The sequence below is a fragment of the Microplitis mediator genome, chromosome 6 (assembly GCF_029852145.1).
Source record: "Microplitis mediator isolate UGA2020A chromosome 6, iyMicMedi2.1, whole genome shotgun sequence".
Lineage (NCBI taxonomy): Eukaryota > Metazoa > Arthropoda > Insecta > Hymenoptera > Braconidae > Microplitis > Microplitis mediator.
In genome coordinates this window covers 6,110,913-6,125,963 of record NC_079974.1, presented here as the reverse complement: position 1 = coordinate 6,125,963, position 15,051 = coordinate 6,110,913, and the positions used below count along the sequence as shown (strand labels likewise).

General features: G+C 30.0%; 1 protein-coding gene across 2 annotated transcripts; it reads left to right on the top strand.

The window, feature by feature from the left end:
- Positions 1-333: 333 nt before the first annotated feature.
- Positions 334-1,471, top strand: LOC130669322 (flightin). Of its 2 annotated transcripts, XM_057472130.1 has the most exons (4): positions 405-487; positions 562-607; positions 683-949; positions 1,051-1,471. In XM_057472130.1, exons 3-4 carry the CDS (start codon positions 729-731, stop codon positions 1,292-1,294), a joined length of 465 nt encoding a protein of 154 aa, XP_057328113.1. In that variant the 5' UTR covers positions 405-487; positions 562-607; positions 683-728; the 3' UTR covers positions 1,295-1,471. The 2 variants fall into 2 exon arrangements, with proteins under 2 accessions (XP_057328112.1, XP_057328113.1); XM_057472129.1 differs by lacking the exon at positions 562-607 and having other exon boundaries at positions 334-487.
- The last annotated feature ends 13,580 nt before the right edge of the window (positions 1,472-15,051 follow it).

Sequence of the window (15,051 nt, the reverse complement as noted above, 5' to 3'; positions counted from 1 at the left end):
AATTAATTTAAAGTGTTTTTTAAATTTTTTACAAATACGACGTTTAGAAGACTCTGCCTTCTAGAGAAGACATGGATGATTTTTTTCATGTAAGTTTTATTCCGTATAAAACTATTAATTATAATAATTTGCTAAGCGAAAATTTTTCATTTTTCAAAATTTTTTTTTTATCGCTTAAGGACCTTTAAGATAACATTCAAATGTAACGTGCATTATATATAATCATGATTTTACAATTCTGATGGACCAAGTTGATAATATATTTCTTTAAAGTGAAGAAATAAAACTATTTTCCTTAGTTCACTATGCCAGGGTTCCTGACATTCCCCTTCTCTTACTGCTTGGCTAAACGTTGGCTCAAATAAAAGCGATACACAGCTGTATGCAGTAGTTGCAGGCGATTTTTTTTTTGGATAGTTCACAATCAGTTCGTAAGCTTTTTTATATGTTACTAACAAAGTATTCATTGCAAGTATTTTTGTGGTAGGTAAGTACAAACATGCAAATACACTACTAAACAAAAAAAGTTTCATGCCAAGTGTTTATTTAAATTGACTTTAGTTATAAACGAACGAATATTACACTAGTGAAGTGAGAAAAAATTAAAGTGAGAAGAAGTTGCATAACAATGTGGAAAGGTTTTAAATAGTTAATATATTTGAAATTTTAATTATATTTTCAGATTTTATAAATTCAAAATAATTAAACGAATATTGTAACTAAACAAAATGTCTGACGACGAAAATCCATGGGATATTGGGGATGATGCTCCAGCAACGGAAGAAACAGAGGCTGAAACAACTGATACTCCTGCTACTGGCGCAGCTGCTAAAAAAGAAGAAAAAGTAAAGTTAGATTATTCTACATTAGTTAAAGCACCAAAGCCCAAATACACACTCCATTGGGTTCGACCATTATTTTTAAACTATCGTTATCTGTATGAATATAGGTAAAGTGATCATTTTAATATTCTTAATTTAATCCTACGTAAATACTTAATTCAATGGAAAAATTTTTAATGTTCGTATTGTAATTAAATGTTTACTATAGACAGATTTACTACAATGATGTGATTGACTGGATGAACAAAAGAAATCGAGGTATATGGCGAGAATTACCAAATGCTGAAGAGTGGTCTGAGAGAATGTTTAGAAACTACGATATTAAAAACACAAATAGAAGTTATAAGCGATCAGCCGATATGCGATGGATTACTGGATACAGGAGTGAACCAAGATATTATAGTTATCATACTCGAGCCTATTACAGTCTCAAATATCAACCGATACTTTAAGAATTATACTGACTTGATCAAAATTATGCCAATATTGTCAAAACTATTGTCTATTATTTTCAGTTGTTCTCACTTTTCGTAAATAAATATGAATTGTAATGAAGATCGATTTGTTATTAGAAAAAAAAAAAAAAAAAATTTCGATACGTTAAAATAAAAGCGAATATTTTTCTGCAATTTCAAGATTCATTCAAATATATACTAATGGAAATCATTCCATGAAAACATATGATAATTCCAGTTTTTCAAATGTTTCAGAATATCTTGAAAATATATTATTAGTCTAGTCAAGAAGATGAAAACCTGCAAAAAATAGTTACAGGTCTTTTAAAAATATGGTTGATGGCTTAAACGATCCGGAATGGCGTCTAGAGAAAAGCGTGTTTTTTTTTTCTGGAAAAGAAAATTACAATTTTTACCAATAAAAAATCGTTCAAAAAATCAGCCGTCCAGCTTTTTGGCAAAATCTCAAAAAGTATAAGTGATAGCTCAAATATTAAAAAAGAGCAGAAAATTTTAGTAAAAAAGTTCTCGACTCCCCGAATTGTAGCTCCAATATTTATAATTTCCATTTAACGTTGAAAATCGGCTTTTGCGCGGCAGTTTCGGGATGCGCACACTGCCGCTCTAGTGAGCGTAGTTGTTAAATAATTTTTTTATGCAATTAAATATTGATTAAAAAATTTGAAAAAATTCTGATGTCATCTAGACACTTCAAAGAATATGATTCCGTGGTACTAAAAGTCGTATCATCATTTTTCAAAAAGTTATTCGATTGTTAATTAACATTTGTTTTACGGGTATGTGCTGTCATAAAAGGCGATGTAGAAGTTTAAATAATTCATCTATAAATTTTTTGCTTCTTGGAGCCCTTTTGATAGACATACTCAACAAGATAACGTCATAAAAGTTTATAAAATACTTTTATTTCATTAAATATTAATTTTTGAAGTAACAAAAAAATTAAAATTCTAAGTAATGTATGTTAAATATTTTTTTTTTTTTTTTCATTTTAAGCTATTACTGATTTCACATACTTGTTAGGCATTACATGATTACTTTTCAAATTTTTTATGCCATTTGTTTATAAATTTTTTATGAACAAATGGATTAATTAAATATTTTAGGAAAATTGTTTTCACAATATTGTTAGCGTAAGAAAATAATGATTTTTAAAAAAACATTTTTTTTAAAAACAATATCTTATTGTTTATATTCGTGTTTTTTTCATATTTTGATTACTTAAATAAATAATTAAGGTATCGATTTTTTTTTAAATCATAACTTGCATTTCTAAATATAATGGCAGAAAAAAATTTTTTTTGTCAACAATTTGTTATAAACAATTTTTTTTCTTTATTTTAATTTTTCTCTAGAACATAAAAAAACTACAAAAACAGCAACCTGCAACAAAATGGCAAAAAAAAAATATTTTCAATTTATTAAAAACCATTGTGATTTTGGATCACGACAAAGTCAAAGCACTGACTCGATTTGTTAACAAACAAATTGCTGTAACTTTGCAACTATTGCAGATACAGTTTTTGACCTTCGAGTCGTTTTGATACAGTATGACTGCACGGAAAAAAAATTCTATGAAAATTTACTATACAAGTATCGTAATCCTGGACCCGACTCGTTTTACCGTAAACTATCAATTTTAGATGAAAACTTACTGTTTACAAGAGATTTTTTACATTTTACTATCGAAATTTTACAAAAAGATTGTTGTATTAAGTTCAGTTAAAAAAATACAGTACTGGTATCGTAAAAAGTATAGGGATGAAAAACAATATATAAAAAACATAATTATTCTTGTATTTTTTTTTAACTTTTTAGTGCTGCCTTAGTGTCTTTCCAATGTAAGTAACAAATTTCACGATACTCGAATAGGATTATTTCTAAATTGATGTTAGTAGTAAGGTAAGTGACCCCTCTATCGGCCGGTTTAGCGAACTTTTTTTTTTAAGTAAATATTTTAAACATAAAATATCATTATATTCATAAGATTAGAATGTAGAAAAAAAGCTAATATATTCATCTTTATATAGACACAAAAAAATTTTTAATTTCTTTATCAGATATTAAGTAATTCAAGAAAATAACTTTGAATCCTGATGTCCCCTCTATTGGCCAAGCTATGTCCCCTCTATCGGCTACCTTATTTTAAAAATTCACTATTAAAGAAATAAATAAATATAGATCCCCGATGAAAAAAGATTTTGTCTAATCATATATGATTATATATGGTGTCATATATCTATACTAATATATAAATCTATAGGCTCTGACTGTACATTGTGTTTTTATTTCGAATTATGCATCAAATATCATTTCTATGACCTACTCATACTGTATTTACTCTTTTTGGAATTTTTGTTTGTCTGTCTCTCTGTCTGTTTGTACCTTTATAACTGATCAGCCACTCATCTGATTGAGATGAAATTTTTTATGCATATTCAAGATGCTGTCACTTAGAATATAGGCTACTTTTTAAATTAATTATAAATCAGAATTCGGGTATATAAATTATTTTTCTAAAAGTACAATAAAAAAACAGTTAAACTACTGCCATCAATTGTTTTTATTCCATTAGCGTCAATTGTTTCTATATAACGCATATCAATTGTTTCTATATTTTTTTTTCATAGATTAGATTTTGTTTCATTTATCAATTGTTTCTGTTAATTAAATTGATAGGTTATCCCAATGCCTTATTGAAGAACTAAATAACTTTATTAAACCGTCAAAATAAGAGTGTCTCATCTGACTTATTTGTAACTAAGTAAGAATGTAAATCTATTTAATTTATTACTTGAATTTTTTAAATTTTTTGTATGATGTATAGGATTAAAAAGACAAAATAACATATCTTACACAATATGTAAAATAAATGAAGATCATAACCTATAAATAATCATTTATATTATTTATCAACCGTTTTGTGCATTAACTTATATAAATAATTTGGTTTGAAAGATAAGTACTTGATTTTGATTAGTTATTTATAATAATTTATTTATTTTTGTATGCTAAGTTAACCAAGATTGACCAATTCAATATAACTTACAGTGATTAATAATTTTATATTTTATATCTATACTTCTATACTAATATATAGGCTCTGACTGTACATTGTGTTTTTATTTCGAATTATGCATCAAATATCATTTTTATGACCTACTCATACTGTATTTACCCTTTTTGGAATTTTCGTCTGTCTGTCTCTCTTACGGTTTTTACCTTTATAACTAATTAACCACTTAACTGATTGAGATGAAATTTTTTATACATATACAAGATGCTGTCACTTAAAATATAGGCTACTTCTTGAATCAATTGTTACTCAGGATTCGGGTATTTAAATTATTTTTCTAAAAGTATAAGAAAAAAACAATTAAATTACAGCCATCAATTGTTTTTATTCCATTAGCGTTAGTTATATGTTTTTTATATTATTTTTATCGATTAGATTTTGTTTCATTTATCAATTGTTTCTGTCAACTGAATCGTATATCACAGTTTATTATATAGTCAAAATAAAAGAGTCTAATCTGACTTATTTGTAACTAAGTAAGAATGTAAATCTATTCAATATAGTATCTCTGGAACTATAAGGCTTACGGATTTAAAATTCAGCGTGAACGTTTGTTATGTCATGTAGGTATTTTTCATAAGGGCTTCAATAAAATTTACTCCTAACAGGGTTTGCGTGGGCTTCAAGCGTTAATATGTTTCCGTTTTTCAAATACATACGTTACAGTGTTGAAATTCGGCATGAACGTTTATTATGTCATTTAGGGATCCCTCATGAAACGGCTTTCATAAAATCAACCCCTAAGGGGGTTCGCGGGGCGTTAAAGGTTAATATGATTCCGTTCATTGAATATATGTGTTACAGAGTTTAAATTCGGCAAGAACGTTAACTTTGTCATGTATACAGAAAAAAAAATTCTTGACTGAAGATAAATATTCTTGATTCAAGAAAATTTTTTTGGAAACCTAAATTTTCTCAGATAAAGTAGAAATCTTCTCCGACCAAGGCAAATTTTTTTTAACCAAGACAAATTCTCTCGGCTCAAGAAAATCTTGATTTGATTCCCGAAAACATTTGTCTTCCAAAATATTTTCTTAATTCAAGATAACTTTTTTTTCTGTGTAAGTATCTTTCATAAACCGGATTTAATAAATTCAACTCCTAAAGGAGTTTGCGGGAGTGTCAAACGTTAGTGTATTCCCGTTTTTTAAATATATGTGTTACAGAGTTTAAATTAAGTATGACGATTAATTGTATCGTCTACTTATGTACTATACTGAAAAAAAAACTTTTCCCAAGTATATATACTTCATTTAAAGAAATATTTACTCGGTACTATACAAACGAATAATATTCTTAATCATAGTAAATATGTACTTCAACCGAGTAACATTTCCTTGATTTAAGAATTTCTATACCTATTTCAAGAAAATATACTTGATCGGAGTACATTTTTACTGAGATTAAACAAATATTTACTCGGTATGATACAAACATTTATATACTTGAAAAAAGTTTTTTTTCTCAGTGTAAAATGGGTTTTCAAAGATACGATATTAATTTTTTATACACCCTTTAACTGAATTACTTCGATCAATCTATGTTAAAGATTAAACAAAAAATAATTACAGTTCAATCAAAATATTATGAACTCCGTCTTTTATCCGAGATCTGATGAGAGAGACGTGTATATTTTCAACTCAAAAAAAATAAGCAAATAACATTTTTGTCTCATCGTTATGATTGTGGTGGAATTGTTTCTAATTGCATTTTGTCATTAGTTCTTCATAGCTCATTACAATAATATCAATACAATTGCCGAGGAAGTCATCGGTTAAAGCCATAGTTATAGAAATATTTTTAATCATGAAATAAAAAAATCATCACTGAACTGTAATTTACGCCCAGCGAAGCGGGCGGGTAACGGCTAGTAATTATATATAATTATATATGACCCCATACATAAATAGATCTGATCATACCTGGCTGTATAAGCCCATATATAAGTCTATATATGATCAGATCTGATTATATATAAGTCTATATATAATTAGATCTGATCAGATCTGATTATATATGAGTCTACGTATAATTAGATATGATCATACGTGGCTGTTATAACCCCATATTTAATCATACATAAGTCTATATATGATCAGATCTATTTATATATAAGTCTATATATAGTTAGATCTGATCATACCTGGCTGTTATGGCCCCATATATAATCATATGCAAGTCTTTATATGATCAGATCTGATTATTTATAAGTCTATATATAATTAGATATGATCATACCTGGCTGTTCTAACTCCATATATAATCATATATAAGTCTATGTATGATCAGGTCTGATCATATATAAGTCTATATATAATTAGATATGATCATACTTGGCTATTATAACTCCATTTATCACCATATATAAGTCATATGATCAGATCTGATCATATATGAGTCTATATATAATTACATATAATCATACCTAGCTGTTATAACCCCATATATAATCATATATAAGTCTATATATATATTAAATAATTTTTTAATATCAAAGTTATTAAATTTTTATTCTGTCAACTATCAATCAAACTTAACTCCCCAATACTCAAAAAATGTTCAAAGGTTTCGGCAGCAATTTAAAAGTATAAAGTATCAGTTTGATTATTTGAGTTAAGTAATGCCATAAACCGTTCTCAATTATAAGTGTAGAACAGACTAGAGGATCAGACTACAATCCATCGATAACCAAAGTTAAGCAGCACCGGCATGGGACATTAATTGGATGGGTGACCTCGTAATAAAATAGTAGTCAACAGACACAATTTTTTTTTTTTTTATTATTTAATTTTAACCGACATTTATATTGATAAAGACAATTAATCCTGATTAAAATACTTAATTAATAATTTACAGATATTCTAAATGAGATTCTAAAAATGACTATATTCGTTCATGCATGGTTATATATAATCATATCTGTTCATATATAAACAGATCCAGTTATGTTAATCAGACCTGGCCAATTTTTTGATCTGATCGTATGTAGACAATTATTCATGATCATATATGATTAGACAAAATCTTTTTTCATCGGGGACTTGAATTGATTAAACATCGGAAAATTTTTTTATTTTTTCCAAAAATCTACAAAAAAACAATGAAGATAGGTTGCAATAATTTTTTTGTTTTTTTTTTTTTTTTTCGAGAAGTAAATTTAAAAATTAAAATTTTGAAAAAAAATTCGTCCCGATCGGTCGAATTTTGAAAAAGTTATAGCTATTTAAAATAAAAAAAGGCCATTCGGCAGCCGAAATGGAAGTAGTTTTCTCATTATTTGATTTTTTTCACCTTCTAAATAAAAGTCAATAACGAAATAAATTTTTTTTTGACATTTCTAAAAAATTCTCAAGATGATAAAACAAAAATTATCGATAAATTGTAAGTATAACGACAAAAATTGAAGCGAACTAAATGAGCCTTAGAAGAATTTTTGATGATAATGCACAATATGTTTTGATTTGACGTTATTTAAAGATACCTATGCATGTATTAAAACTATCGGACCAATGGTATTTCAGATCATACTCGAAGAATTATGATAGATTATGGTTTTATTCCTCGAAAATTCTACGATAATAATCTAGTCAACGTGTGCCTTTTAGGTCAAAGTTTTTTATTCACCTCGGAAAATTATGATCGAGGTGTCATTCGATTCGTCATCGCCTCTAGAAACTTTTTGAAAAATTTCGAGTGGGGCTTGCAAAAATTACAAAAGATATTAACAATTTAGTACAAAAAAAAGGGACTTTGTTTTGTGCGAATATCTCAAAGAGTATTCAAAATTTTTGAAATTTGAAAAAAGATCCAAAAAGAGGAAGAAATTTCCTAAAAAAAAGTCCCCCCCCCCGAACTCTAGGACCAATATCTAGAATTTTTCTAGGGGGTTGAAAATACGGCTGAAAACGGGAACTCTCGCTTGCGTAAGCTCCACCCACTTCGGACCTTTAATAAAAAAATATTATTTAAACTTATTAAATATGAAAATTAAAAAATGAAAAAATTCAGGCACCTACAAGATAGATCAATGAACAATAATCCGGTGATTAAAAATTATTACCGCGATTTTTCAATTAGTTATCCATTAATTAATTAACAATTTTTGTAGCACGAACATCAACATTGAAAGTGCGATAATTGTTAAACTATTAATTTTGGATTTTCTTCCTTTTATGGAGCTATTTTACAAAGGCTATAGAATAGATTACCGTTGGAAAAATAAAAAAATTGTTAATTTTTTCACTTTGTTATTAACAATTTACTTAAGTCAAAAATTATCAACCTCGATTAAACATAGAAAAAAATATTTTTTTCATAATATTGCTATTGGTCCGTTTTCTTATGATCATAAGCTACTTAAAAATGATTTTTAATAATTATTATCCCATATTGTTTAAAAAATTGTTATAAACAAATGCGTTGTTTATAAGATAATCAAAAAATTTTTCTTCATAACATAATCTTTGATGAAAATTATGATTTAAAAAAAAACCGTTTCTTAAAAAAATTTTTTCATCACTTAAAAACTCCTTCGTTAATTAACTATATTTTAAACCACTTGTTATGAAAATTAAGGAACCATTTTTTTTTCTAAAATCATTATTTATCTTACTCTTTGATGTCTAAAAAAAATTGTTTACATATATTCAAATTTTAATTGCTTGTACAATAATTAATTTGTTGGTGTTGGTGGCAAAAGAGGAGGATGAGATGAGAGGAATGATTAGAACGCTTGAGAGATATATTAGTGGGAAAGGATTGGAAGTGAACACGAGGAAAATGAATATTATGAGGTGTAGGAAGGGCGGGGGAAGATATAAAAAAGTGAAATGGGATGTATGGGGAAGAGATAGAGGAGGTGAGAAAATACTTGTATCTAGGATATGTAGTAAAAGCAAATGGAGATCAGGAGGAGCACGTAAGAGAGAGTGAAAAAAGGAGCAAGTGTGTTAGGCCAGGTTTGGGGGATAGGGAAAAGAAATATCGGGAATGACTGGGGTAGAAGGGTGTGGCTTTTTGACAAACTTGTATGGTCGGTGGTGAGCTATGGAGTAGAGGTGTGGGGATGGAAGAAGAGGGAGGAGGTGGAGAGGTTACAGGAAAGGTTACTGAGATGGGTGTTAGGTGTAACAACGAAAGTGCCAGGATATATAGTCAGAGAAGAACTAAGTAGAGATGGTTTAGCGGTAAAAGCAGGGATGAGGGCGTGGGGGTATGAGAAAAGAATCGAGGAAGGGAAGGGTGGAGTTTTGGCGAGGAGGTGTAGGTTAGAAATGAGAAAACGAGTCAGAGCGGGGAAGGGAATAGGGGCTGGGAAGGAAAAAGAAGGAAATACTACGAGACAAGAGGATGGAACATGGTAGAAGTAGAGAGGAAACGGGAGAAGGGGCAAATGAGGGGAAAAAAGATGATGGCTGGGGATAGGAAAAGGGAAAGGGAGGAAAGGTGGGAGAAGATAAGAGAAGCGAAGGAAAACCGGGAATATAAGTATATACAGGGGGTAGGAGTGCCGGAATACTTGAAGAAGGGATGGAAGGAGGAGAGGTGGAGAAGAGTAGCGAGGTATAGGCTAGGTGATGGGATAAAAGGGGGGATGTATTGGGAGAAGGAGGAGAAAAAGAGATGTAGGATTTACGGGTTAGAGGAGGAAACATGGGAACATGTAATGGAGGTTTGCTCAGGGTTTGGGGTAGAAAAAAGATGGCAGGAGATGAGGAAGGAAGTGTTGGGAGAGGAAGGACAGGGGGAAAATTGGTTGATAGAGATAGAGAAATTAAGAGAGGAGAGGGGGGAGGATGTATAGGAAAGAGCAGCGGAAACGGAAGTCGGAGCGAGTGGGAGAGAGAGGAGGAATGAGGATGCCAAAGAGTTTTTTCTTTTCGAAAATTTTCTTTTTTTCTCTTTTGGATCCTGAGAGTGGTAGCTTGTGTGAGGAAATAAAATTGTAAAGGAATGTAAGGATTTGTAGGGATTGTAAGGAGTGGAAGTAGGTTAAGGAATGATATTGTGAGGCGTTAGATGTAAGTGTTTATTAATATGTAAGTTTGTTTCTTTTTTGTTTTGTATTAGCACTTTGTATTATGTAAAAAGATGTATGTAAGAAGGGGACGGAGGTCCGGTTTATAACCCGAAAGGGACAATAAAGAACCATTAAAAAAAATAAAATAAATTAAATAAACAATTTGTTGTAAACAATTCGATTTTTTATTAATATTTTTTTCAACTCTAAAAAATACAACAAAAACAGCTCAGTATCAGCTTTTGTAAAAAAATTGATTTTTCGATTTTTCATTTAATTTTAAGTTCTTTCGTATATTCAAACTTACCTTTCGCGCCTGCTTTTCTTTATTTATTATTAATATTACTTATAAACTATTGCAGATACAACAAATTAATCAAGACTTTATTTCTTCTAAATTAGCTACTCAACAAATTTATAATTAAGCTAAATGTTCAGTCACGAGCTTAATCATTTTGAAAAGCTTCGTGTACTTTCGCTACGTACGGGAGCAGCCGAACTCGCTACTGACTTGAATGTCAGTATAGTGCCGGGTCACTCGCTATTTGGGCCCGACACATACAATTTCTTGCTCATGACCGTGTCACGTCGGCATGAGAACCCGCTACCAGCCGGCCAATCAGAGAAATTGGCGGCTAACTATTTCCTGTTGGCGCGCTTTTAAGCCAATGGGAAAATTCGTTACTGCAGCCATGCTGCCACGTCACCACCGAGCAGCCACGAAGGAAGAAAACGACGTCTCTATTTCTAATCTACATCGATCAGTACGAATACAGCTATCCATCTAACCGCTTCGCTCAATATATCACTAGTGTGATATAAGTCTGAACCGCTCCGCTAAATCTCCGCTTAACTATTCTTAATAATTAGCTAGTATATCAAGGCTACTAATTATTGAGTATATATTGAATTGTTGCTTGCGTGTTATTAATTATACATTAATTATCGCGTCATTAACCGCTATCGACCACGTGTCGAATTCATACGCGTATTCTTTTACAGTCGCATTCGCTATCGTGTATCTTGCAGTTGCATTCGCTATTAAGTATTTTTCTTACAGTTATTCAGTGTACATATTGTTAAATAAAGATCTATTCTATTATCTGTAATTTTTGTGTTAATTCTTAGTTATTGAATTAACCACACCTACACCAGAATCCCACAGAGCATTCGCTCATTTTACACTAAAGCTCTAACTTAATTATTTTTATAATTTTTTTGCAATTATTTATAAAAATTGAAGAAAAAAATTTTCTTTTTGTTTTTAAAATCGAAATATCTCATTAACTATAATAAATACGACAAAAGTTACCAATATCTTTTTCATTTTGCATTAGTTCATAAACCATTTGAGCTCCTAGCTGAGGCTGTAACTGTATAATCTTGAAAATTATGAATAAATATGTTAAAATAAAAAAAATTTTATTCATTAATTTATTCATAATTTTTAAGATTATACAGTTACAGCCTCAGCTAGGAGCTCAATTTATTTATGAACTAATGCGGAATGAAAAAGATATTTGTAACTTTTGACGTATTTGTTATAGTTAATGAAATATTTCGATTCTACAAACAAAAAAAAAATGTTTCTCTTCAATTTTTATAAATAATTGCAAAAAAATTATATAAATAATTAAGTTAGAGTTTTAGCTTAGTTATAAATTTGTTGAGTAGCTAATTTTGAAAAAATAAAGTCTTGATGTATTCATTGTATTTGCAATAGCTTATAAGTAATATTAATAATAAATAAAGAAAAGCAGGCGCGAGAGGTAAGTTTGAATACACGAAAGAACTTAAAATTAAGTAAAAAATCGAAAAATCAATTTTTTTACGAAAGTTGATACTGGACTGTTTTTGTTGTATTTTTTAGAGTAAAAAAAAATGTAAATAAAAAATCCAATTGATTATAACAAATTGTTTATTGTGTAAACAATTAAAATTTGATTAAAAATAAAAAAATTTTTTTTAGACATCGAAGAGCAAGATAAATAATGATTTTAGAAAAAAAAATGGTTCCTTAATTTTTATAACAAGTGGTAAAAAATATAGTTAATTAACGAAGGAGTTTTTAAGTGATGAAAAAATTTTTTTAAGAAACGGTTTTTTTTTAAATCATAATTTTCATCAAAGATTATGTTATGAAGAAAAATTTTTTGATTATCTTATAAACAACGCATTTGTTTATAACAATTTTTTAAACAATATGGGATAATAATTATTAAAAATCATTTTTAAGTAGCTTATGATCATAAGAAAACGGACCAATAGCAATATTATGAAAAAAATATTTTTTTCTATGTTTAATCGAGGTTGATAATTTTTGACTTAAGTAAATTGTTAATAACAAAGTGAAAAAATTAACAATTTTTTTATTTTTCCAACGGTAATCTATTCTATAGCCTTTGTAAGATAGCTCCATAAAAGGAAGAAAATCCAAAATTAATAGTTTAACAATTATCGCACTTTCAATGTTGATGTTCGTGCTACAAAAATTGTTAATTAATTAATGGATAACTAATTGAAAAATCGCGGTAATAATTTTTAATCACCGGATTATTGTTCATTGATCTATCTTGTAGGTGCCTGAATTTTTTCATTTTTTAATTTTCATATTTAATAAGTTTAAATAATATTTTTTTCAACCCTTAGAAAAATTATAAATATTGGTTCCAGAGTTCGGGGAAGTAGGACTTTTTTTTAGGAAATTTCTTCCTATTTTTGGTTTTTTTTTTTAAATATCAAAAATTTTGGATACTTTTTGAGATATTCGCAAAAAACAAAACCCCCCTTTTTTAACTTCCCGCTAAGAAAATTGAAAATTTTCAAAAATTCGGGAAGTTATTGGTTTCGGTCCGATTTGCAAAAACCGAATTTCTATCAAATTTGGAAGTTTTGAGGTTTTAGGAAGCTATCCTGACTAATTTCACGATGATGTCCGAGTGTATGTATGTGTGTACGTACGTACGTACGTATGTATGTATGTAAATATCCATAACTCTTGAACGGATGAACCGATTTTGATCGTTGAGGTGTCATTCGACGCGGCTTGTTAATGTCTTGAGGCCGTAAAAATTTGAACTTAATCGGTAGGGTGCGTTCAGAGATATTTCAAAAATAAAATTTTTTCAAAAATGTTTTATTTGGATAACTTCCAATTCGCTCGATAGATTGATTTCAAAATCTAATCAGCTCTAAAACTCTATAAGCCGCGTCGAATGCCACCTCAACCATCAAAATCGGTTCATTCGTTCAAGAGAAACCGTTGACGAAAGAATTCAAAAAAAAATTTTTTCCTTGGTTTTTTTGAAATTTCTCAAAAACGGCTGAATAAATCAATTTCAAAATTCGACCAGCTTTAGAACTTGATAAAACGCGTCGATTGCCACCTAAACCATCAAAATCGGTTAATTCGTTCGCGAGATATCGCGAAAGAAGGAAATGCTAAAAAATGGTTTTTTACAAAACAATGGCATACAAAAGTATTTGCGAGCTCGAAGAGCTCGAAAATATATTCACAATAATGTTTTCGAGCTCAGCGAGCTCGAAAACAGCGGGAAGTTTTGGGGCTGGCCCGCAGGGTCAACTGACAGACCGATTTTTTTTTTACTAAATTGTTTATAACTTTTGTAATTTTTGCAAGCCCCACTCCAAATTTTTTAAAAAGTTTCTAGATGTGATGACGAATCGAATGACACCTTGATCATAATTTTCCGAGGCGAATATAAATCTTTGACCTAAAAGGCACATGTTGACTAGACTATAAGGACCAAGGCAATAATTTGCTTTCAATGAAATCCACTAATGAAATAATCTAAGCTTAAAATTTGATTGTGATACATCAAAGTGTCATACTTGAAATTAATACTCATATTTTTTTAATAAAAAGCCTATTACAATATTAAACGACGAGTAGATATAGAGAATATTATCATCATAACTAATGTTAATCTTGTTATTGATATATCATATCATTTATGCACTGCTGTTCAGAAGAGTAGTCTGCCGGTGGATTGTTATGTATTGAAGTGAATTCTTACGTCTTAGTTATGTGGTGGCCTCGAGAACGGCCAATTTGGTCTTGAGAAAGACCGTTCGGTTTGGTTACGTTAGCTGCAGGTGAGAGGTCCTGAGAAGAACCGTTTGTTAGTTGAGTATACTAGCCCTAAAAAAAAGCTAGTACTGGATAACGAGAAGTTTTCTTACAAGACCCAGAGGTCTAGTTGGCTAGCGCTGAGAAGGGCTCGTCAACTGAAAAGGAGAGTTTTTAAAAGAACTCATTTGTTGTGAGAATAATCTGAAGTCTAGTCAAGCTTGTGCACTTGAATAGTTCGATGAGTTGATGAGGTATAGCCTTGCTCGCTATTTGTAGAAGTATTCTTAACAGTCAGACGGATCAAGAATTAATGCGCTGCCGCTCTGAGCGTCCCTTCTTTTATACCCGAGAGGTAAGTTCTCTGCGGAGTGGGAGGCATCGGTATCTGTGCTCCAATGAGAAGTCTCGGAGTCGAGGAGAAAGGGAAAACTTAAGAACTGGCCAATGAGAAGTCGGGTGGTGAGGTGGGAAAAAAACTCGCAGTGCTGAGGTCCGCGCGAAGTTAATGTGGTAGGATGCTTCTCCATAGTCCGCGTAAAGTTGATGAG

Coding starts and splice junctions, on each gene's coding strand:
- LOC130669322 (XM_057472129.1), top strand. CDS start 729: ATGTCTGACGACGAAAATCCATGGGATATTGGGGATGATGCTCCAGCA. Junction 950..1,050: donor CGTTATCTGTATGAATATAG/GTAAAGTGATCA, acceptor TGTTTACTATAG/ACAGATTTACTACAATGATG.